Here is a 26,415-nt window from a genome sequence, read left to right as displayed (position 1 = left end):
CCGGAAGTTTATCTCTTGACAGTAACAGTAGTTGTTTTCACAATGAGCTGTAACATTACACATCCAACTGTAACCTGTAATCTCCCTGGTATTTTCATGAGTCATTCCTAGATACTTTTGAGATATTCCAAACTAACAACCAAACTACTCCAGAGACTATAGCTTCAGGTCAACCATTGTGCTTTAAGTAGTGTTATATATTCTTGTACCGACTTTTCGAACCCTCTAAGCAGAATACCCTCTTCGAATGAGTGTAATCAGTTTCGTACCTTTTAATTTCGCCCTAATTAGGAAGGAATTAAAAGGTACGAAACTGATTACACTCATTCGATGTAGTGTTATATAATCAACTGTATTTACCAAAGTTGTTCGAGGAACAATAAGCGTTGTTGAATATTCTCGGGATATTATGGGTCTTCCTTACTGTAAAGATGCTTTGTTGATAAAAACAACCACTGGTGATTTCGTTAAAGATAGTAACGTTACACAACCAAATATGATCCGTGAACCTTTTAACTCTTAAGCTACTCTATGATAGTTTTGAGATAATTTAGGTCATCCAATCTTTCATGGAGTACATAACTCCAATTACTATTTTGGCCTGCCACATTTAATAATGATACATAATGAATTATGTGAAATGAAATACATATTTGCTTATATTCTTCAAAGACTAGTGGGCATTGTGCTATACCTTTGAAATATTTAAGGTTGTACAAACTTTTTCTTTTGAAATCTGCATTCGTTGTAGTAATTGTTTGTGCTATGGAAAGTTACGTTAGCTAGTCTAACTCACCCAGATCCTTGAACTTCTGCAAAACTCAGAGCGATTCCAAAATACCTTTGAGATATTTCAGGATTACTTAACTTCCCAACAGCTAAGAACTTCCAGTTAACATTTGTATAAATATTCTTCGCAGCTTCATAAATTAACCCTACAAAATCAATCATGTTCACTGAATAGTTGAAGGATACAAGGCATTTTATTGAGCTCGAGTGTTCTGGAGACCAGTTCTGAAACACCATGGCTATGATAGTAGTTTCTCAAACACGGGTATGAGGCTTGGACTCGAGAAGGACATGCGAGCACTCAAAGCGTTCGAGCGTGGGCTTCGCAGGGCCATCTTTGGCGGTGTGCAGGAGTGCGGTGTTTGGCTACAATCATTACGATTGGTAATGCTGTGTAACGTATAGTATTATGACTGTAGACTCAAAGTTATATATTGCAGGACAGTGTGTACGATTCTGAATATCCCGATGCCATAGTCTCTGATTGTATTCTATGAGCTCCAGTAAGCATAATAGATTATACAACATAACTCTATATAGGCAAAACAGAAACTTCCATTGCTATAGATGAACATCATAATAATTTGGATGAAGCCAGCTGGTCTGATAATGTTCATTGAACATTCTGAAGACTTACTGGACATGATAGATTACATATCGTAGCTTTGCATATTGAAAGAAGCTACCGTTACACCCGTAAACTTTGAACTCTGAACTTAAGAATAGTTTGGATGACGTAGAATATCCCGACTAATCTGATACTGTGTATGGAATTTCCAGAAGACTTACTGGACACGATAGATTACAAACAGTAGCTTTCTTGTTCGATTTTAATTGGTGTTTCTCGGTGATGATATTAAATTAAAATCGTAATTTGGTTTTACGTTTCAACCTACTTTTATTTTTCGGTCATCCTCAGAAAATTTCCGCCGCGCCTGCGTTCTTTGGGGCGGCACACTAAATTCAGAATTAAGTGTGCCGCCCTAAAGAATGCAGGCGCGGCGGAAATTTTCTGAGGATGACCAAAAAATAAAAGTAGGTTGAAACGTAAAACCAAATTACGATTTTAATTTAATATCATCACCGAGAAACACCAATTAAAATCGAACAAGATCAAGTAAGCGGTGATCAAAGCCATATCAAGAACAGTAGCTTTGTATAACCCTTTCGTGACGAACCAGCACAATTGTGCTGTTGAGCGGTAACAGTATTGTATATTTTTTTCATCTGTTTATACTTTGTTTTATGTGATGTAAACTGTTTCAATAATTCAGCCATTACTTATACTTGTTTGTGTGAAAACAAACTATTGTTTACGTTGCCTGTGAAATTTACCACAACAAGGTAAACAAAAAGTAGGCAAAAACCGTAAAACATGAAAAAGTTTTATCTGTCGCATATTTTTTATTTCTGATTTATTTTGGTAGTCAAAGCTATAAATCGTAAGATAAAGAGTAGTTCTTTCAAATGAGGAAAACTAATTGTTGCTTTTTTTTTTGGGAAACCTAAGAGTTCTGGAAAGCTAAAGTTGAGCAATTTGTATGGAAATTTCACTTTTTTGCGCTCCGTCCCGAAAGGGATAATGAAGGAAGTTACCATTACCAGGGATGGGAACACTCACTTGCGAAGAGTTACACTCACTTGCTATTTTCTCAGCTTAGAAGCATGCAATCAAGAAATGATGTATGGACGACTTTTGCCTTGTGGTTTTGTCTAAAACTTTGCCGAATGGAGTAGGGGTCGTACACGAATCCCAACATCGTGACAGAGCTGTGAAAGCAACTCTCCACGAGGTGAGTGTAATTTACATTCACCTCGTGGAGAGTTGCCTTCGAAGCTCCCTCACGACTTCGGTATGCGTGTGCGACCCCTACTCCATTCGGCAAAGTTTTAGACAAAACCAAAAGGCAAAAGTCGTCCATACATCGTTTCTTGATTGCACGGTTCTGAGCTGAGAAAACTTCAAGTGAATGTAAATGCAAGTGAGTGTTCCCATCCTTGACCATTACACCCGCAGGCTTTAGGATCTAAACCCAAGAACAGTTTGGATGACCTAGGACATCCTGACTGATCTGGTACTGTCTATTGAACTTTCAGAAGACTTACTGGACATGACAGATTACAAACTGTTGTTTTGTATTATGAAAGAAGTTTCCATTACACCCGATCCTAGATCCTAAGATCTAAACTCATGAATAGTTTGGATGACCTAGGATATCCAGAAAACATATTTTGCATCATATTCTACCTTTTTATGCTGTTGAGCACCAAAACTACAGGCACGTATACAAAATTCTATGATAAGTCCCCAATTATTCAATGTTTGATTTCATAAAAGCAAAACAGTTCTCGACCTAGAAAAAATTTCATACCTGTGCTGGCCATAAAAATAGCTACAACTTAAGCACCTTCATTTCCCCACGTAGGACCTGTGTTCGTCCGTTCGGTATATGTCCACGCATGAAGGCAACAAAAAATCCGTCGCCTGCCCGAAAATCATATTCAATTGTCCATAAATTCTACAAGCTTATGCGCCGTATGCCCCAGCCTTCACCCAGCAACGGACATCATCCAGCGGCGGCGGCGGAAGCCCCACCGAAACCAAGATAGCGATGCGAATCTCACTCACGTGCCCCTACCGAATGGGCTCTATTCCATATTTTACGGAACATAACCTCTATCTGCGAGGAGAATGCGAACGAACGTGGTTGACCGGGACGACATATGCGTAGGCTGGGCACCAGCTATTGTCCCCGAGACCATAAATTAGGCAGCTAATATCCTGGCCCCGAAAAACATGACACTCGCCGTGCGAGATGACGGCAACGTCGACGACGACGGCGAGGACGATACGGTGTGACGACACTCGTCAAAGCATCGTCGTCATACGGGACGTCGAATGTGTGTTTTGTCCGGGGCTGAATGGTGGCTCCGTAGAGGAAATATCGACGGTTTGCTTGGAACATTTTTCCGCAGCAGGTACCCACTGTGTTTTACTTGGAAGTTATGTACAATGGTCTAAAATCAGAATTTTATTTAAAAAAATACCTGAAAGAATTTTTAGCAAAGTTTATAAAGGGTGCCTACGTTATTCACGCCTTTCTGGTGCTCGGTGGAAGTGCTGACTCCACCATTCAACCACTCAGCATTGTTGAGTAGAATTTCCGTGTTTCTTGAGAACGACACAACAGTTGCATTTCCTCGTATTCCGCTTCTATTCTACACTTCAGGCAATAAAGTCGACCCTGCATTGCTTCCGCTAACAAAGGACATTTTTTGCTTTCGTTATCCAGGCTTAAATTACACCATTTCCTGAATTTCGCTTCTTCGACCATTGTGCAGCGTGAGATAGAACTCGACCACTCACACGTTCCAACATCGTCATAAACGTTAAAGCTCCCTTCGAATATGTGACCATAACTCCTGTGGGGACGATCGAATTTTCTCGGAAATTTAGACAAATTCGTACACATTCCGACGGCGCGGTAATCCCTAGACCAACATTGGAAACTCAATTCCATTTCCATCTTCATAATCATAAAAATGGATCATCCTCCACCATGAAATTGCTTTACCTACATAAAAAATTCCCTTTCCCCTACATCCCGCCCCATCCACTCACCTGTGCAGAACTTGGGCTCGTCGCTTTTGTCCAGGCAATCGAAGCTTCCGTCGCAGTATTTCGACGAAGTTATGCACGTTCCGTTGCCGCATCGAAACTGGGCCAAATTACACCGGTTGTTGGGAACGGAGGTTGGACCACCATTGTTCCCATTGCTAGCACTAGTACCACCATCACCAGCACCGGCAGCGGCGGCGGCGGCGGCAGCAGCAGCAGCAGCAGCGGCTGCGTTGTTCTGCCGAGCAGCGAGGGCTGCCACTATCGATGCCGACGAGAGGGAAGCTATCGCCTGGGGAGCCTGAGAGCGGCCCCCGGTAGACCGTGCGGTTGCGCTGCCCAGGGATGCTGCTGTTGCCGTCGGTGTCCCACTACTGCTCCCACTACTGCTGCCATCTTTGATCGAATCTACCGTTGGGAGTCGAAGGCTTAACAGCGCAACCAGCAGCGCGATTAAGTATTTCCACTCATCCATCCGAGAGTCTCTGAAATGAGGGGGGAAACGGAACGCATGTTAGAATAGTACCGAGATATTTTTGATAGTGTTGGAGACAATGTGTAAAATATATTGTCGCATGATAAATGATTCCATCAAACACAAATCTCCGACATTCTTCAATCATCCCAAGTAGCACACTTGTCACAGAAGAGTTACGGCGGCGCAGGTTTTTGTTGCGCAGAAGTCAGTGTGACTAACTTCTAGCAAGTTAGTATTTATTTGTTAGAAGTAAGTCACAGTGACTTCTGCGCAACAAAAACCTGCGCCGCCGTGACTCTTCTGTGACAAGTGTGTTACTTGGAATATTCGAGTGTATGAGTAAACTCCATCTTGATTTTTTTTTTAATAACTTAACCTAATTTACAGCTCTATTGTCCACTGGGGCACTACGTGAGCAATTTCAATTGACAGCTGCACTTACATTTTTTTGTACAGCTCCTACATTCTATTCTACTTTATCGAACTGGTTGCCTTTCTGCTGCTTTCACTTTTTCTACTTTATACCTAGTAGAATGATGAGCACAAGGATGATGATGGATGGCCGTTGTTCCTTTCCAGTCCGATTGGGGGTGCATTATGAGTAGCAGTTCGCCGATGTCCAGGTATCCGGGTCCGTTTGAGCCATTGGGCTCAGAAGAGGGTCAGCGTCAGTTGCTCTCGGGGGAAAAGCAACTGGCGAAAAATTGCAAGTGCCGGGGCTGGGAATCAAACCCATGACCATCCGCATATGAAGCGAACGTGTGACCAACTACGCCACGGGCCCCGGCATCTTGAATTTTAAGCCGCCAGGATTTAGATTGCCTCTTGGATATTCTGGATGCTATTTTTGGACCATGGACTTCTTCCCTATACCAAATATACCCATACTGACTATTTTTATCGTAAAACTTCATTAAAAAATGCCATCATGAATTTTAGATCGCTACATTCAATATTATGGTCACCATTTTTGGACTCCGGACATCTTCCTCATACCAAATAGTTGTTGCAAAGTTTTAGAACCTTAAACTTCACTAAACAGCTGCCATCTTGAACTTCAGACTGCTATCTTGGATATTCCGGTCGTTATTTTTGGATTTTAGATTTTAAGATATACCCATATTGCATGGTTTAAGAGCCCAAAACTCCATTAAATAGCCGCCATCTTAAATTTTGGGCCACCATCTTGGATTTTAGATCGCCATCTTCGCTTTTGCCGTTTCTCTTTACCAAATAAATCCATAATACATGGTTTTAGAGTCTAGAACTCCATTGAACAGCCATCATCTTGAATTTGGAGCCACCATCTTGGATTTTGAACCACCATCTTAGATATTCTCGTCACCATTTTTTGGCTCCAGACATCTTCCTCATATCAAATATACCATATTGCATGGTTTTAGAGCCTTAAACTTAATTATACAGCATCCATCTTGAATTGTGGGCCGCCATCTTAAATATCTGGCCGCCATTTTGAATTATGGGTCGACATCGTGGAACTTCTGATCAACCACGCTACAGGTTACAAAAATCGGCACAGTTTGATGTGTCGCATGATGGGTCTTCGTTCAGTTTTATATACAATCAGTTCTGCCGGTGCTGCTCCAGATCACAGAGTTGACCTTAGCTCGGGAATGCCTCGACCGATCCGGACCATTTTTGATTGCATACAATGCGGTGAAATTCCGGTTCGATTCGTGTTAAAATCCGAAAAATCGGTCAATGGGAAGTGATTGAGCTTTTTTGTAAACAGACACACATACAGCCATCATATCAATTCATCGAACTGAGTTGATCGGTACATGTGACCCTCCGAGCCTTCTATCGAAAATTCGTTTTTTGATTGAACATATAGCTTTTCAGTACACTTTGGTGTATGAAAAAGGCAAAAAAGCCAGAACTGTTGAACTGTTGAGGGACAAATTTAAATGAAATGAAATTAAATTTTAGGTGATTTTCGACCGGAATACTACAAGTATACAGATGTTGGCTTTCTCGGTCTAGGATCAATCTAAACGGCTAGTTTTGGATTAGGGTAATCCAAAACTAGCCGTTTAGATTGACCCTAGACCGAGAAAGCCATGAAATTAAATTTAAATTGTAATAAAAGCCTCATTCTCCGGTGGGAATCGATCCCACAACTACTAATTCCCTAGAAGGGTGCTCATTATTCCTCCAAGCTACGGAGCTACTTGACGACGTCAGCTGTTTGCGTTGAACTGATTTTGTTTCCACTGGTTTGCTTCCTTTCAGAGTCTAAGTATCCTACGGATGGGATAAAATGAGCATCTCACATATTTACTGTCGTGTACATATATGATCAGCGTTAAGTCAGAGTGGACTACCAGTGAGCGTTGTCATGGTAAAGTCAGAGCTGTTCATTGAAGATTTACACATTTCGGAGCCCTTTTACTGGTGTGCCCCAATTTATCTGACTTGCGCCGCAAGAACATCATTTGGATGATTTTTTTTTCCTAAATTGTATGACTGGGGAATTTTTGACTTCTAAAAGAAACTTTTGAAAAAAAAACCTTTGAGGAATTTCTTTAAAAAAAATGTAAAAATTGTTCAAGAAATTCTAGGAATACTCATAGAGTGTTCTGAAATATTTCTGAAGGAAACTGGATATTCAAGGTGCAGTTTCAGAAGTAATTTGTGGAGGAATTTATAAAAGGATTTCTGAAGTAATCTTTAAATGAATCTCTGAATCCCCCATGGGAAATACATGGTAAAAATCAAAAAAAAAATTGAGGATTTTTTTAGAAGAATCAAACTGAAGAATTTAAAACCTCTAAAGGAATTCCAGGAGCAATATCGGGGGAAACAAATGAATAAACATCTGCAAATATTCTAAGAAAAATCTTAGAATAAAAAACAGAAATGTATTTATGTAGAATTTTTGGAGAAATTTACTGCTCAATCCCTGTAACAATTTGAGGTAAAATGTAGTAAATATCCATGGAGAAAATACTGGGGAAATATAAAAAACACAATTAAAATCACAGATGCAATCCCTGAAGAAATTCCAGCATGAGTTCCTAGAGTAATTCGTGATGGTATACGAGCGTGAGTACCTAAAGGCGGCCCTGGAAGAATTTGTTGAAAAACGCAAGTTTTTAAAAAAAAAATTTCCTTCGAATCCCTTTCTTTTTCTATTTTCTCCTTTTTTCCCTAAAAAATCGATTCAAATCCATGGTTAAAGTTCTGAAGGAATTCTTGGGAGATTATCTAAACGAATCGCTGAAGAAGTCTTAGAAGGAATCCATCGAATAATTTTAAAAGCAGTTCTATTAGAAATTTGTGAAGAAGGTACCTCTAGAGGAACTTCTGAAAGTAGCACTGGAGTTTTTTCTGGATTTTTTTTTTTAGGAATACCAGCAGGAATTTTAGAAGGAATTAATGAAACATCATTGGACGATTTTCTAGAGGAGCCCATAGAGCGGTATTTAAAGAAAATTCAGAAGCGTACCTTGGAGATTTTTAAAAGAATCCCTGGCAGAATTCATGAAAAAAACTAACGAAATTTCAAAAGGAATTCTGAATATCTGATTTCCGGAACGAATCCCTGGAAGAACTTCTGAAGGAATCCGAGGACGATTTTCCGAGACAATCCTCAGAAGGATTTCTTAGAGAATCAAGAGAAGAACTCCTGAGAAAGTGTATGGAATGATTTTTATGTGCTTGAAGAAGTATCTAAAGGAGTTTCAGAAGGGGACTCTGGAAAAATTCTGCAGAAATTCACGAAAGTATTTCAGAAGCAATTCCTGCCAGATTTTCGTTGAGAATCACTGGATAAGTTTTTAAAAAAATCTGAGGAAAATTTTCAGAAAGGAATTCATGAAATATTTTCTGGAGTAGTTGCATCAAAAAGATTACGAAAAACCTCTTGAAGAGTTTCTTAAAGAATTCATATAAAAAGTTCTAAAGGAATTCATTGAGAAAGTTCTGAAGGAACCCCTAGAAGTTTCCCATGAGATAATGCCTGAAGAATTATTTTGGGAAATCTCTGGAGGAAACTGTGCGAGAATTTATAATGGAAGCCATGAAAAATTTTATCAAATAATTCTTGAAAGAATCTCAGAAAACCAAGAGGAATTCGTGTCTTCTGGAGAAATTATTGAAGAATTACTGAAAAAAAAATCAAGAAATCTGGAAGAAATTTTTGAAAGATCCATAAAGGATTTACCAAAAGACCCAGTGGGAAGATTTCTAAAGGAGTCCATGGAGAATTTTCATAATTTCTACTCGAAGGAACTGCTTCGGACAACTATAAAAAGTTTTCTCAAGGAGTTTTTTGAAAAGCTGTCGGTGAAATTTGTAGAGGAATTTCTAAATTCAACTCAGAGCAATTTTCGGGGGAAATAAAAAAAAATTCTAAGGAAAATTTTAGAAAAAAAGGATTTTTTTCCAAAACAATGCATTGAGAAATTTCTAAAAAAAAAATAAAAATCACAGATATTTTACTGAGGAATTTCTTAAGTAACCCCGAGAGAATATTTCCAAATGATTCTCTGAAGATTTTTTTTTTGAAATTGTACCTGTAGAAATCTGTACGAATCCCTGTTAGATTTTATAATGGAAAAATGGGAGAAAGTTTTGAAGGAATTTTTATAATTTTTTTTTATTTTTTTTTATTTTCCAGAAAATTTACTCATTTTTTTTGTGCACGCCTTTCGGGAATCGATAAGGATTTTCTTAAAAAGGTGTGAGAGAGAGAAGTAAAACGAACTCAATACACTGATTTGCAGCATTGTGCAGCATTGTGTGATACCCTCCGAATCTGAAAATATAATCTTGTACCGACTTTTCGGACCATCTAAGCAGAATACCCTCTTCGAATGAGTGTAATCAGTTTCGTACCATTTAATTCCGCCCTATGTTGCTTATCCTTTGACAGATACGCGTATTTCGACTACCACTTGTAATCTTCCTCAGAGTGGATAACTGACACTGAGGAAGATTACAAGTGGTAGTCGAAATACGCGTATCTGTCAAAGGATAAGCAACATAGGGCGGAATTAAAAGGTACAAAACTGATTACACTCATTCTGAAAATATAATTCATTCCACTCCGAGCAGAGATATTGATTTTATTTGTGTTTTTTACCTACTTTTTCTTATTGAATATTTGAATTTTGGATAATTTTTGAAAAAATTCCAAGATAAACCTCCAAATGAATTTCTGGGACAATTTCTGAAAGAATCTCTCGTGGGTTTTCTACAGGAATCCATGAAATAAAATATTCCTGAAAAATATCTGAAGCAATTTCTACAGATATTACTGAATTTCATATCTGATGAAATTTTTGGAGGAATTTCCGAAACTATCCATTTCTATAAAACCTTTTTGTGACATTTCTAGAGGAAACCCGTCTAGCGCCGAAAAAACCTCGAGGAATTCATTCGGTAGTTTCTTTTGAAATTTCTCCAGATACTTCACATAAAATATATTTCAAAAGATATTCATTTAGAAATTTTTCCAAAGATTCCTTCAGAAATACCACCAGGTAATTTTCAAGTATATTCTAAGGTTTTTTTATTAAATTTATCCAGAAAGGCTTTCAGGAAGATTTCCATGGGTTTCTAGAAAAATAAGATTTCTCCTTACATTTTTCCAAGATTCCATTACAACATCTTCCATGAAATTCTCAGGAATGTCATCCAGAAATTCTTACAGAAAATCTCTCAAAAATAATTTTACAAAATTACTCATTCGAAAGTTCGCAGCAGGGATTCCTTCACAAAATTATTATTGATTTTTTTTTGGTTTCAAAGAAATCAATAGGATTTTTTTAGAATTTTCTGTAAGAGTTTCTTGTGAGCTTTCTTCAAAAATTCGCCCAGAGATTTGTCTAGAAATTTCTCCAAGAGTTCCAGGAAGCCTTCCAGGGATTTTTAAAAAAGTAATCTTTCCAGGAATTTCTTCAAGTATTCCATTACCAAATCTTTCATAGATTCCACAGAAAGTTTTCTAACGCTTCAGCAATTTTCCAAAAGATTATTTAGAAAAATCTTCCTGGTTTTCGAAATTTTTCTTCAGGAATTCCTTAAGAAAATATGTGGTGATTTTTTTTCTTAGAAAATCTCTTATGTATTGTCTCAATCATTTCCCCAGGAATTTCTTTAGAAATTCTCCCGTATATTTCTTTTGAGTTTTCTATAAAAAAAAATGCGTCCCTAAATTTTGCCACAGATTCCTTCAGAAATCCTTCCACCGGTTCTTTTGAAATATTGTTCACGTTTTTTGTTAATATCTCTAGAATTTTTTATTCTTTAGATGTTTTCATTATTCCATCGAGCTTCCCGATATTCTTCTACAAAATCTTCTGTAGATTCCTTTTCTAAATCATCCACAGTTTTGTTTAGAAGAATTCTTGATATTCCTCAAGGAAGATGTTCAGCGATTCTCTCAAAAATCCTCTACGATTGCTTTAAGAAGCTCTTTTAGGGCGTCCTTCCGAAATTTCTCTTGAATATCTTTTATAAATTTCTCCAAGTGTTTATCTATAAAACAATCCAAGGACTTCCACAGAATTTTCTTAGCAATTTATAAAGTTCTCTTGGTAAATGCTTCCGATGATTCCTGAAGAAATCTCCAAGAGAAGCATCTAAAATTTTTCCAAAAAATTCGCCATGGATTGCTTTAGAGTATTTTCTAAATATCTTACAAAATCGCTTGTTGAATTCTCTTAGAAATTCCTCTATGGATCTTCCTCGACTTCCTTCAGAAATTATTACAGGAGAGCTGGCATAAAATTTTCCAATACTTTTTTCAGAAACCCCTTTCATTCCTTTTAGGAATTTCTTCACACATTTCTCCTAGTGTTTCTTTTAAAATGTCCTCCATGGATTCCTTCAGATACTAATCCAGGAATTCTTACACAAACTCATATTCACAAAGTTTGTCGGAAATATTTACTGTATTTTAACCTGCATCTTATTAAAACTGGTTTAAGATGTTTTTCAAGGATTACTTACTAATGTTTTTCCGTTGGTTTTTGACGATATATTCCCAGAGATCCCTTCAAAGGTTTTTTTTTTTTCTTTAAAAACCCTCAAAAGAACTCCGCCAGGAAATTTTCCTAGGAGTTTCATTACCTCATCAGAGATTTCCTTAAAATTCCTTTAGCTATTCTTCTTAGGATAGAGTCAATAATTTCTTCAGGTTCACCAGCAGAGGTTTGTTCGCAAATTTCGTTTGGATTTAGACAGGGGATTCCTTCAGGAATAAATTCGGAAATTCTACCAGGAATACCTTCTGAAATTTCTGTAGAAAAACATTCTTTTTTTTTCGAAATAAAGGATGATACGGTCAAAATTTGGTCACACAATTTTTTTTCATAACTTTAGCTGCGTACACCAAAACAGCTGATTTTTGGACCAGTAATGCTACATTATATGTAGCTTACCATAAAATTTTCATCAAATTCGATTAAGTATTGGTTGATATATAGATAAAACCATCGACCTACCTTTTTAAAATTTTGTACAAAGGCGCTCCATAGTAAATTTTTGAAAATTTAAGGTCAGTAAAGCACAATTTTGATTATAGAACTACCAATACTGCTCCGATTTTTATCAAAATTTTACAGTACAATACTATTATGAAAATATGTTCTTAGTAAAATTTTGAGCCATTTTGTATGAATACTTTCAAAGTTGTAGCAGTTTGAATATGAAAAAAACTGACCGGGTGCCACTTAAGCAAATATAACTTTGTAACGGCTGGATCAAATTGAATGAAAATTTTACACAACATTTTGATATGCATATTTTACATACAGAAACATTTTCATCGAGATCGGTTAAGTATCTCTGGCTCTAAAAATAATACAGTAAAAATGTGTTCTTATTCGTGAATCTTCTTTGCACAAAATTTTAAAATTGCAGATCTCAGGGTTCAACAATATCTCCGCAAATACTAGACCGATTTTGATGAAAATTTTATGGTATAAGCTACATATAATGTACCATTACTGATCCACTGATCCAAAAATCAGCTGTTTTGGTGTACGCAGTCTAAAGTTATGAAAAAAAATTGTGTGACCAAAATTTGACTTGACCTGACAAAATTTGACAAAATTTGACTACCTAAACAAATATAACTTTGTAACGGCTGGATCATTTTGATATGTATACTTTACATACAGAATTCATTGAAATTGGTTCAGTATTTGTGGCTCTATAAATAAAAGAGTAAAAATGTGTTCTTATTGTTTAATCCTCTTTGTACAAAATTTTATAATTGCAGTTTTCAGTATTCACAATATTTCCGCAAATACTAGACCGATTTTGATGAAAATTTTATTGTATAAGCTACATATAATGTACCATTACTGGTTCAAAAATCAGCTGTTTTGGTGTACGCAGTCTCAAGTTATGAAACAAATTGTGTGAACAAATTTTGACCGTATCACCCTTTAGGGTGACATCGGTAGGTTTGTTCTCTTCGTCATGGGGTATTTTTGTCAGCCAAATTGCCTGAAACTTGGCCATATAATTCACATTGGTTGGGAAGGATTTAAGGCCAACTTTGAGTACAATGGGTTTCAAATCAAACCATACACCCCAGACCACACCCCCCCACCCAAGACGAAGAGAACAAAATGGCCGTGAATAGGTAATTTCCCCTATCTCAAGAGACTCCAAAGTGTTTCTATGATAACTACAAGAAATTTTATAAAGTTATGATGAGTTTGTGTGTTTTTCAAGTGAGGTGGTTATTCTCTTGGTTTGAAGAGCAAAACAACTTTCACATTATTTAACTATTTGCTCTTGCAATCATGAAACAGTTGTTAACAAGAAACTAGTAAAAGCCATGATCAATTACCAACAATCATCAACCACGTACCAAAGCCTTGCAAAAAATCCCCCAAAGCTTTTCAGAGACTACTTCAGCATTTAATTTCAGCACTCCTATGTCAGTCCTCCGATGGAGCCCTCCAAATTGTTCCATTGATTCCATTTGAAGATCCTGCTGGCATTCCATTCAGAGGGTCTTCCACAGATTCCTTTTGATTTTTTGTTCCAGATCATTTCCCATGGATTGCTCTCCCATTTTCTTCAGAATTTCCTCCAGGTGATCACCCAGAATGCTCTCCAAGAAAATCTCAAGAAAGTCTCCATGAGTCTCCTTAGAAATTCCTCCGTGGAATCTTTGAGAAATCCATACTTGAATTCTTTGAGAAAACCATCCACGGATTTCTTCAGAAATGGATTCAACGATTCTTTCACCAGTGAAGCTTCGCTTGCACATGCTGGAACTAACTGCCATCTTCAGTGTGTGAGTGTTGGGTATTTTCTAGTTTTAGACGAGAATGGCGCCTGCTACGTCAGGCTGCAAATCAATGTAAGGGGGAGCGGTGGGAACTGATGATTACAATCTCCTGTCCACTTCAGTCCTCAGAACTTGTCTTGTTGAGTCCTCTTTGCCTGCACAAAGTCATGCACATATAGGAGTATTGATGAGAAATGATTAGTTTTGGCAGAGGGTTCACGCATTGGTGCGTGGATGCCAAGTGTAAGGTGTTGGGTTGGGCGAAGATTGTGACGCAGTTCGAATGTTTGCATCATTTCACTTTATCGCTTGACACTGTGCTGTAAAAGTTGTAAGAAATGAAAACGGCATTTTCAATATTTTTCTAGCGATGTCTATGAACAAACGAATATACATGGGATATATATGTAGAAAAGAAAGTGATACAGAAGGGGACAAGCCCAGGGCATGTGAATCAAAAGGTTGCCACTGGACCACCAGAACCGTTGAGTAGATGAAGTAGATAATCGGTAGTCATTAATGTTTTGAATTTTCTTTGCAGAATATTTGCAAGAAAATAAACGGATTTTTAGCTGTTCTTGGCTCTATCGACGAATATTAACAAAAATCAGCTTCTACAATTTCCGCATGCAAATCACCATAGTGTTACCGCAAACAAACCACTAATCTTGAAAATCGCCCGTACATTTCTTTTCATCAAATAAAACCCCATTCCAGATTACGCCGCCACTAATATTAAGAAATTATTTTCCGCTTCGGCTAGACCCTGCCATCCATTACGGTTATTATTTATCACCTGGACTACCACCATCAGTCTTAGCCCATCAGTTTGTTCATGCTGGAATTGGTGCCTACAGTATACGTAGCACGCTGCTGCATTTGCCTACGTTGTACGTTGCGAGGAAATTGTAGTAATTTTCCGGAATATATGATTTAATAGCATCGAAAATATCCCTTCCGGCGGACGGCTGGCACACGGGAATTGTTCCAGTTCACGAAATAGAAAGCTAAGCCGAAGGCCAGATATGTGCATGAAAACTGTAATAGCTCTGAACCCAGGTTTTCCTCCACAATCATTAACGTAATTAATGGACGCGTCCCAAAGTGAAACCATTAGTAAGTACTCACTTGCGGTGATGGTACCACTGTACAGGGTTTGTAATACATAATCCCAAAAGCTTCACCTTTCCCATCATTTTTTGCATCTCCTTTTTTGCTATACACCCCTTGCTCATTCAACAACAACTCATCGTCCTGCCTCTAGAAAAGGTGTGAAAGCTCCCGAATTGCGTGTGAATAGCAAGAACGCTTTCATTCAGGGGCACAATCGAATCACAATTTCACCTTCGTGGACTGTGTGGCCTAGTTAACACCGCAACAAAGTACCTCGCAGCGTTATATCCTTCTCCTATGCGTTAACACAAAGGTCCTGCCCGAGCTAGGAGGATTCAATTTCTTCATGTTCTTTTCTCGTTCTGACCCTCAATAATTTCCCGTGTCCGGCGTTGATTTATTTTCCCACTTTGTGCTTGCCTCTTGCGTTTGCTGGCAGTGTGGTCTGTAGGTTTTCAATCATCCGTACGAAACGCATAGAAAAGAATTGACCAAGGAAATGGCTTTCGGTAGCCAACGTGTCGTCCTTGGAAGGAAACCGTGCGAAACGACGAGAAAGTGTTGATGAAAGCGATTTATTGTGCCAATAATTCTCAAAAGTAATTTTTCATATGCCACCGGGGCTGTTTAAGGCTGGAAGCCAATGATTCGCTGGGTATTTTTCTAATTCCTTTGGCGATTACTTCGGAACATGTTTGGTTTTTTTTTTTAATCCCTAATTAATCCATCTAGCGGTGATGGCGCCTTTCTCGTGCCGTCGAAAACCTATTTCAACAAAACTCAAGTGGCATGTTGATGAAGGCTATGGATCGCCAATCCGATTCCGGTCGGGAAATTTTTCTCGACTCCCTGGGCATAGAGTATCATTGTACTTGCCACACAATGTGCAAATTCATGCGATGGCAGGCAAAGAAAGCCCTTCAATTAATAACTGTGGAAGTGCTCGAAGATCACTAAGTTGAAGAGAGGCAGGCCAAGTTCCAATGCGAACGTTGAGCCATAAAGAAGAAGAAGAATGTTGATGAATATCACACTTTCATACGTTTAACAAAAATCCATTTGATGGCACCCGAAATCATATCGCTTATCTGGCTTATGATGTTTGAGTCTGAAAAAACCTCCAACATAAATTTTGAGCCGACATTCTGGTCGCCATTTTTAGAGTCCAGTTATCTCCTTATTCCAAATATACCCATATTCTAAAGTTTTAGAGCCTACCAGGCACCATAATGACTTTAGAGTCGCCATCTTGGATGTTTTGGTTATCATTTATGGACTTCAGACATTTTCAGATATATTTCATGGAGTTCCTCCAGTATTTCTTCCAGAAATTCCCCCTGCGGTTCCTTTAAAAAAATCCAGGAATTCCTTCAGTAACGCGTTTAGATATTTTTTTCTCGAATTTATTCAGAGGTTTCTTCAGGAATTTTTCCAAGGATTCTGTTGTATATTCCCGCAGCAATGCAATGTTTCCAGGAATTCTTTCAGAAGTTCATTCATGTTTTTTCAGTGATTCCAGCCGATATTTCTCCAGAGATTCCTGCAGAAACCAATCTAGAAACTCCTTCAGAAATTCATCCACCTATTCCTTCATGTATCTCTCCATCCCCCAAAATTCCTCCAGAATTTAAACCAAGTATACCTTTACGAATTTATACTTGGATTCGTAAATGAAATCCTGAAATTTCTTCAGAAATAATTACTAGAAATTTCTCATGAGATTATTCAAGGAATCTTTATAGAAGTTGAAATGTTTCTCCAGACATTATTTCTGGAATTCCTTCAAAATATGTTCACGAATTCCTCCGGGAATTGTCCTGCATGAATTTTAGTAAGGGATTGCTACAGGATTTTTTCCTAATAGTTAAGTCTAAACATCAAGAAATCCATTGCAATTTTGCTTTCGAACTTTAGAGGGACAAATCTGACGAACGAAGCATCGAACAAAGCCACACTTGTTAATCCTGGCACTGCTCACTTACAAAAAGAGGCAGCTTTTCCAAATCGAGAACATGGCCACAGTGTTTTATTTTGCCGATTTCGTGCGTTTCAACCGATGATTTTAGCGATATAGTTTCTTCGGAGAAGTTTCTACATTAGACAAGGCGCTTTTTTGACATAAAGAGTTGAATGATCAATCCACCTATAAGGGGCTGTCCATAAACCACGTGGTCATGAGGGGGGGGGGGTTTGGCCAATGACCATTTTGTATGGACAAATAAAAAATTTTGTATGGACTTATGACCACGCGGGGGGGGGGGGGGGGGGGCTGGAAAGTCCCAAAAAAATGACCACGTGGTTTATGGACAGCCCCTAAGTGAGATGAAAAAAATATTTTTTCAAACGATGCAGATAGACGTTTGATGTCTTCGGCAAAGTTGTGCAAAATGCAGTTTTGAACAACTTTTTCATAGACGCCATAATGCTGAATCTCATACTTGTGCATGTGCATGACCCCTAGAAATCTTATATTTCATCATAACTTTTTAAAGGATTTTTTTAGATTTTTTGCGTCTTCTACAAAGTTGTTTGGAATGTAAAAATACATATTTTTGCTGAACATCGAAAAACGCTAGTTTTTGAAATAACAAAGTTATTTACAAATTACTTATTTTTATAGGGCAACTTTGAACTCGTGTTACTTTTTTCGGCGTAAAATGGCGCAGAGAACAGTTTCGAATAATGAAACAACTATCATTCTACTATATCAAAATGGCTTAAACTTTTGTATACTAGTGTATTCTTTATGTGTTATGGTAAATAAACAAAAAAATATCGAATATTGAAATCATTCAATAACTTTGACATTTAACGAGATAGAATGTCGCAATGATCAGCAAAATTGTGTATTTTTATATGCTCAACAACTTCGCAGAACTTGCAAATAGTGTAAAAATTGTGGATCAAAAGTTATAATAAAAATCAATTTCTGAGTGATTTTTAAATATGTTTTTTTTTTTATAATTCGTTAAAATAATCATAACTTTTTAGCAAGATTTTCTACATTTTTTTCATGTTCTAGAAAGTTGTTGAGCATACAAGAATACACAGTTTTGCTGAAAATTGCGACATTCTATCTCTTTAAATTAAGAAGTTATTAAAAAAATCAATGTTTGATAACACTAGTTTACAAAATAAAACGAAAGTCGTGAACTTCTATCAACGACCAAAATTTTTGAAGTACAATTCAGTGCTGATTTCGAATCCGCGCTTCAAAAAAATTTAAAGTAGAGCAGTTTTTGAGTTTTAGCTTAATATCGAGTTTTACATTTTTTTTAAATATGGAATTTACTAAAATTCAAATATCTTGCGTTTTGTTCAACCAAATTCAAATCTTTTTTTATAAATTTAAAGCTGAATACAATACCATTCGATCATCTGAATGCAGGTTTTGCGTCAGATTGATGAAATTCAAGATATTGGCGAGTTTTTGGGAGGATCTCCTTAAATTTTAGCAAAATTTCCAAAAATATATGAAGAAATGTATTTTTTTCAATAAGAAAAAACCAATCTAAAAATTCTTTCTCACCGTTTATTTGACATATCATATGTAGGCGAGTTACAGTAAAAAATTCAGCTCAATCGGAGCATTGATTACGGAGAATGAGATGTGTGAAGTGAGCGACGTTGCTTAAAAATAGAACAAAAATCGATTTCAAATCAACAACCTTGTATGGAAAGTCGAAAAAATTTCCGCTCTACTGTAATTTTTTTCCTTCGCGTTTTCGAGCTCAGGGCATGATTCTACACCAAAAATGATCATCAGCTCACCGAGTTCAAAAATGCTGTAAACTAGTGTAATCTACCCAAAAATTGAAAAAAAAACCACAAGAGTCACACAGATCACAAAGCATATTACATCAATTAACGCCAAAATTAACGGCATTCGTTGACGTTAATTTAACGCATTCCGTTGACGTTAACGTTAGCTGGCTAGAAAATCAACGCAACGCCGTTGACGTTGATTCGGATGAAAATTAACGTTAACGGCGTTAATCGTTGATTAACGTTAACAACCCTGTTCCGAATCTCGTCAGCATATTCTTCACATATTTGGGTTGACTGATTTTCATTTGTCCAGCGCCCATATCTCGTTCTATTTTTAATCCAAGGAATTGCTTCACTTCACACATATCTGTCATTTCAAAGCGGTTGAACATCTTTTTCTTGATTTGTTGGATGAGTCCGAGATTGCTTGATACTAGTAGAATATCACATATAGTAGTAGGTATATCACGTCATCTCCTATCTTCTTGAAATACAAGCAGCTGTCATAGTTTGAACGGTGGAATCCTAGCTTCATCACATGGGAATTGAAGGCTTCATTTCAGCTCCTCGGTGCTTGCTTTAACCCATACAGCGATTTCTTCAAGCGACATACAAGGTTCCGATCGGCATCATATCCCTCGGGTTGTTTCATAAAAATTTCTTCCTTCAAATGGTCATTCAGGAAAGCGGTTTTGACATCCATTTGATGGATATGGTAGTCCTTTTGGGTCGCAACAGCCAGGAGAATCCGTGTAGTTGTAATCCGCGCTACCGGGGCAAACGTCTCGCTGTAGTCAAAATCTTTCCGCTGTGAATAGCCTTTTGCTACTAAACGCGCCTTATAACGATCGATGTTTCCGTTCTCATCACGCTTAATCCGAAATACCCATTTGCAGTCCACAATGTTTTTACCAGTCGGTCGTGGGACCAGTTCCCATGTTCCGGATTCCTTCAATGATTTCATCTCGTCGTCCATCGCCTCTTTCCAGAACTGTTTGTCATCACGAGTGCTCAAATCATCAACGTTCCTCGGAAGGTCTTCCACGAAAGCTTCAGCGCTCAGAGCAACTTCTTCTTCAGCTTGCATCGACATCTGGTAGTCCTTATGCCAAGAGGGAATCGAAACGACACGCCTTGGTCGAGCTACCGGCTCAGCAACATCATCAGCCTGTTCTTCCACTAACGTTCTTTCGAGTTCCTCTTCTTCCACCGGTACTGGATCCGGTATAGCTGCAAATTGCGGTACAGCTACGGGTAGTCTATCGTCTCTCGCTTCTTGGTCAGGTGTACGTTCTTCATAATTATCCACACAACTGTCATCTTCAATTGTCTCCACGCAACGCTTCGGTATGGCTGGTTTCTCATCAAAAATCACGTCCCGAGATATGAACAGCTTCCTCGTTTCGACATTCCAAATGCGATAACCGTTGTTTGCGTATCCAATCATCACATTCTTTTGAGATCTCGCGTCCAGTTTTCCTCTCTGCTGTTTCGGTATATGCGTATAAGCAACCGAACCAAAAACACGTAGATTGTCGACATCCGGTTTCCGATGATACCACATCTCGTAGGGCGTCTTCGATTCTCGCAATGCAGCCGTTGGGCAACGATTTCCAAGGTACGCTGCCGTAAGCACTGCTTCTCCCCACATCATCTTCGGTAGGCCCGCATCCAGGATTAGAGATCTTGATTTGTCCAACAACGTCCTATTCATCCTTTCGGCAACTCCATTTTGTTGTGGATTGTACGGAACGGTATACTCCAACGAAATTCCTCTCTTGCGGCAAAATTCTTGAAATTCGGCACTGCTATATTCTCCTCCGTTGTCGCATCTCAGTCTGGCAATCTTGCTTCCAAAATATGCAGTAACCTTGGCTTCGTACTCGATGAAATGTTCCAGCACCTCGTCCTTCGAATTCAACAGATAGACCACAGTAAAATGCGTGTAGTCATCCGTAAACGTTACGAAGTGCCGCTTCTGATTCCACGTATGCAGGACGAACGGCCCACACACATCCGTATGAATTAGCTCGAGGGGCCTCCGGGATTTCGGCTCTTGTACCTCCTCAAAGGCTTTCTTTGTCTGCTTTCCCGCGATACAAACTACTACTACTAGTACTACTCAGTTGACTCACCTTGGTCTTCACCATATCGTGCATCCACAGCTTACGGAGATTTGCTTCACCGACGTGTCCAAAGCGCCTGTGCCAGAGTTCGAAGTCATCAGTTTTCGCCACCATTGCATTCTGCTCACGATTCCGCAGATGGACGTCCAGCTTGTACAACGATCTTCCTCTCGTGCCCGTCGCAACAACTTGATCATTCCTCTCGATCAGGACCTTTCCGTTAACGAATGTAACTTTCATGCCTTCTTGCTCAACTCTTCTCACAGAAAATAGATTGCAGCTCAGCTTGGGAACATACAGCACATTATCCATAACAGCTCTCAGCCGCTTTCCGTCAACCAGCATTTCAGCTCTCACGGTTCCGGCCAGATTCGTTTCCATCGATTCTCCACTTTTGGCTACAGCAATTCGAACGGTTTCCGGTAGTTTATGCAGCTCTTCAAAATACGCTTCCGAGTTCAGCATATGGTTCGACGCACCGGAGTCTATGTACCAGTCGATCTGCATTCCGTCTTCAGAGCTTCCAACAACCAGTGCTTCTTCATCACACGTGGCCAAAAACGCAATGACCGATGTTCGCCTTGCCTCTGGTTTCGAACTTGGGTCGCCGATTGTTTGGTCTATTTACTTGATTGCTTTTCCTTTCATCCATTGGTTTCTCCTTGCATTCCGATCGTTTATGGCCTATCTTTCCGCAGTTGTAGCACTTGAAATTCCATTTCTTGCTCACAAACGCCGATTTCGAGCTTCCGGATTCTTCACCCACATTCTTGTTCGCTCGCCTCGTTTCCTCATCCAGCAGTCGTGTTCGCACAAATTCCAGCGTCAATCGATCCGGTTCCACAGTGTCCAATGCCGTAACAAGCGCGTCGTACGAAGAAGGTAACGTCAACAGGAGGTAACAAATTGCGTCTTGCTCATCTATTTTCGCTCCGCTGGCCTTCAGATCACGTAGCAGCTTGTCGAAATCCAGGAAATGATTCTGTATTCCAACGCCTTCACTCATCTTCATCATCAACAGCTTCCGTCGCAAGAAAATCTGGCTGCCGAAACTTTTCCGTTGAAACACCTTCCGTAGCGTGTCCCACATGTCCTTCGCGGTGGCCTTATCCTTCACGTACTCCAAATGACTCTCAGCGATTCGATGCACGATGGCCGACTTGCACTTCCGATCCCTCTGGAGCCATTCTTCACGTTTAACGGCCTTCTCTCTTCGGACTTCTTCGGTATCGGTCGCCAAAACTCTTGCAAACGCTTCTTCCTCAATTGATCGTTCCACGCAGTCTATCAAGTTCCGCTCTTCCAGCAAAATCTTCATCCGAAACATCCAGTTGTCGATGTTGGCTCCGTTGAACAGCCACTTCTTATCTTCACCGTCCATCTTGGAATTTCCGTTCAGATGAAAACTTCTCTCCAGACTGCTTCCAGAACTTCCGATCAGCTTCAAAATTCTTAGTTACGGTTTGGTTAGTGACTGGGCCACATAACCTGATAAACTTGGAGTTGAAATGAAACACGTCCTTTGTAGTTGGAGGTTCAGTAACGAATGAACAAATTTTATTTAAGCTGTCACTTCATAATAATCATGGTATACTACGATTCGTCGATTGCTTCAACAGAAACTCCTTCAGAAATTCATCCACCTATTCCTTCATGTATCTCTCTATCCCCCAAAATTCCTCCAGAATTTAAACCAAGTATACCTTTACGAATTTATACTTGGATTCGTAAATGAAATCCTGAAATTTCTTCAGAAATAATTACTAGAAATTTCTCATGAGAATATTCAAGAAATCTTTATAGAAGTTGAACTGTTTCTCCAGACATTATTTCTGGAATTCCTTCAAAAATACGTTTACGAATTCCTCCGGGAATTGTCCTGCATGAATTTAAGTAAGGGATTTCTACAGGATTTTTTCCTAATAGTTAAGTCTAAACATCAAGAAATCTATTGCAATTTTGCTTTCGAACTTAAGAGGGACAAATCTGACGAACGAAGCATCGAACCAAGCCACACTTGTTAATCCTGGCACTGCTCACTTACAAAAAGAGGCAGCTTTTCCAAATCGAGAACATTTGGAACCAAGCCGGCCACAGTGTTTTATTTTGCCGAATTCGTGCGTTTCAACCGATGATTTTAGCGATATACAGTCAGGTTTTTTTTTACGCGGGGGATACATACCGCGTAAAAAAAAACCGCTTAAAAATAAACCGCGTTAATTCAAAAATCCGCGTAAAAAAAACCGCGTTAATTCAAAAATCCGCGTAAATGAAAACCATGTTTTATAACTTTAACTCAATAATTTCCTTCTTAATTTTATATTAAAAAATGAACTCAACGAATTATTTTAAGACAACATTTTAAGATTTTTGTCTGTCACTCAAAATTTCTACAAGTTACACAAACTCCCAAGCTATTGTTTAAAGGTTTAAAGCTTTTACCATCATTGATGACGTCAAACCCGACATCAACCTATCATTCACCTATTTTTATTTTGGCCACCAAACCCAACATGGACCCAATACTTGGTCGATGTTGGTCCAACAGTGGCTCAACATTCGATAAAAATTGACCCAACTTTGACCCGACATTCGATATTTTTTCAGTCTGGCGAAATTTTGCAGGGTTTTCTCGTGTTTCGTGCCCAGCTACTCATTCGAGTGACAATGTATTTAATTGACAAGGATTCGCTTCTCATTTGATAGGTGTCCTGATTGAATGAAATCGTTTTGAACATGAATAGAAGGAAACATGTTTGAAAAGATTTGTTGATTAATGTTCAAATGAATGAGATGAAGTTTTGCAACACTGGTTGTTAAGACTCCATCTCACAGTTGTCGCATAAGTGTCGAAGTACAGGCAGTAAATCATGTTCACTTAACCTTCCGTAACTCGCGCGGTTGCCCACCACCGTCAGCACCACGCTAATTACTGAACACGAAAAGCGAGATTATTTCAACGTGTTGAACAAAATACAACAGCGCGATTGCTCGAGGGTTGATAGTTAAAGGTCACAACCCGGATAAAAAGTTACCATTCATTACATGGTAAATATTATTAAAATATGACTGGTTTTATTGTTCACAATAAAACACATAGTAGATATATTGTTACTTTTTACAATAGAAATCAAGCCCATATAGTTCGTACAATAAGTGAACATTAGCTTCATTAGTGACTATTAGTCTATTTTACGAAACGACAACAGTGTTGATATTGATATTAACACTCACGGGCTTGGGCGCAACCTTCTGTCAAATTTTCATTCATGAAATAAGCGATCAGCTGATCCGAAACGTTTCGTAAAATGGCTCATTGATTCGACTGTTTTTCAATAGTTCTATAATAATTTAAAGTTACTATCAGTAAAAATTAATTTAAGTTGTTTTTATATAGTTGCAAAAGTGCCTGCAAAGTTCTCATGGACTTTTTATTAAAAAAGAGTTTATTTCTCAATAACACTTAAAACAATTCGTAACAAATAAATAACAATAAATATTATTGTTGCTTGGATCATGTTTGTATAATCAAATACAAAATCACTTGACATATTTTTTTATAGTTTTCGTTTTAAATTTGAGTACAGTAGATGTTTCGGTGACAGACGTCAAGCCGTGTTGGCAGAGGAAGCTCTCAATGAATAACTGAGGAAGTACTTATAGAAAAGTAGCTGAAAAGCAGGTTTTAGCCAAGTGAGGATGTTACGACAAGAAAAAGATGAACAATGATTTTTCTGATGTTTTCCAATAAATTAAAGGAATCTAGTAAATAGTAAACTACCATTGATAACAATACAAATACAATTAGTTTAATGGGGTCAATTGAACCGATGTTAAAATAAACGTGCAATAATATTTGTTGTTATGTTAACAAATTTCGCCTTTGAAAAACCAAAGAATTCATATTTCTCGGTAACATTATTCTCCAGCATTTACAGATACTAATGGCCACATGAATTGTGAACGATTTATGATATGGATCATACGACCTGAGGTCTGACTTGTGATATTTGGCAGTTATTTGAAAAGATTGAAGATAGATCTTATCAACAGCTGCCAAGCAATACATAACAGATAGACATCAGAGTGTCTTATCATAAAATGTGCATATTATTCTGGCGGCCGTTAGTGCTCGTGAATGCTGGATATAAATGTTAGCGGGAAATATAAACTCTATGGATTTTCAAAAGCGAAAACTGCTTACAAATAACAACAAATACTATTGTATTTTTATTGTAACAACGATTCATTTGACGCCATTCAATTAATTGAATTTGTATTGTAAGAACAATGAAAAAACATTAAGATATATTGTTTTCTTTTGAAAATTGCTCTAAAAATGTCTCATAAAAACACAATACATTCTATTGTTTTTCGCGAAAAAGTGTATGAAAATTTTCTCAAAATTTTATGGTTAAGATACATAACGACCACCATTTTTTATTGTAAAAGTGCCATTTACCATTCGCCGCATGGTAAAGAACAATAGGGGTGATGGTGAGTGTGCCGTGTAAATTACAATACTTTTAATGGTGAATATTTTTCGAAAAAATGGTGTTGTAACAATAAAATTTATCGTATTTTTATGATACTTTTTATCAGGGAAAGCATTCTTAGAAATATTTGGGATATTCCAGGTAATCCTAAGTGTTCTGGAACTCAGTTTTTAAAGTCTAGCTATACATAATTAGACAGGGTTTAAATCAATAATTGTTCCAAAATAGTTTTAAAATATTCCAAATCAGCCAATTGAACAGCCAGAATGGACGTAATAGACATAATTATCTGATAGATAGATACAATAATAGATATAATAATAATCTCTGGACATAATAGATTACAAATCATAGATTTCTACAATGAAAAAAGTTCATGTAATCTCAAGAACGGTTTGGATGTACTTAGACATCTCAACAGATCTGATGCTGTCTATTAAACTTTGAGATTACAAATCGTTGATGCAAGAAGCTACCGCTGCACCCGTAGACTTTAGGATCTAAACTCCAGAATAGTTTGGATGACCTAGGATATCCCGACTGATCTGAAACTGTCTATTGAACTTTCAAAAGATTTACTGAGCATAATAGATTACAAATCGTTGATTTGTATGATGCAAGAAGCTACCGCTGCACCCGTAGACTTTAGGATCTAAACTCCAGAATAGTTTGGATGACCTAGGATATCCCGACTGATCTGAAACTGTCTATTGAACTTTCAAAAGACTTACTGGGCTTAATAGATTACA

General features: G+C 38.0%; 1 protein-coding gene across 4 annotated transcripts in view; it reads right to left on the bottom strand.

The window, feature by feature from the left end:
- The window catches only part of LOC109433445 (uncharacterized), a 314,324-nt gene that overhangs the window by 236,676 nt on the left and 51,233 nt on the right, over positions 1 to 26,415 (bottom strand). For all 4 annotated transcript variants that reach the window (XM_029875817.2, XM_029875819.2, XM_062856424.1 and 1 more), the window contains one exon: positions 4,412 to 4,893. In XM_029875817.2, the coding sequence (XP_029731677.1) occupies positions 4,412 to 4,883 (472 nt within the window). In that variant the 5' untranslated portion in view covers positions 4,884 to 4,893. The remainder of the gene's footprint in view (positions 1 to 4,411; positions 4,894 to 26,415) is intronic.

The sequence above is a fragment of the Aedes albopictus genome, chromosome 3 (genome assembly GCF_035046485.1).
Source record: "Aedes albopictus strain Foshan chromosome 3, AalbF5, whole genome shotgun sequence".
NCBI classification, from domain to species: Eukaryota; Metazoa; Arthropoda; class Insecta; order Diptera; family Culicidae; genus Aedes; species Aedes albopictus.
This window is presented reverse-complemented; position numbering and strand designations above follow the sequence as displayed.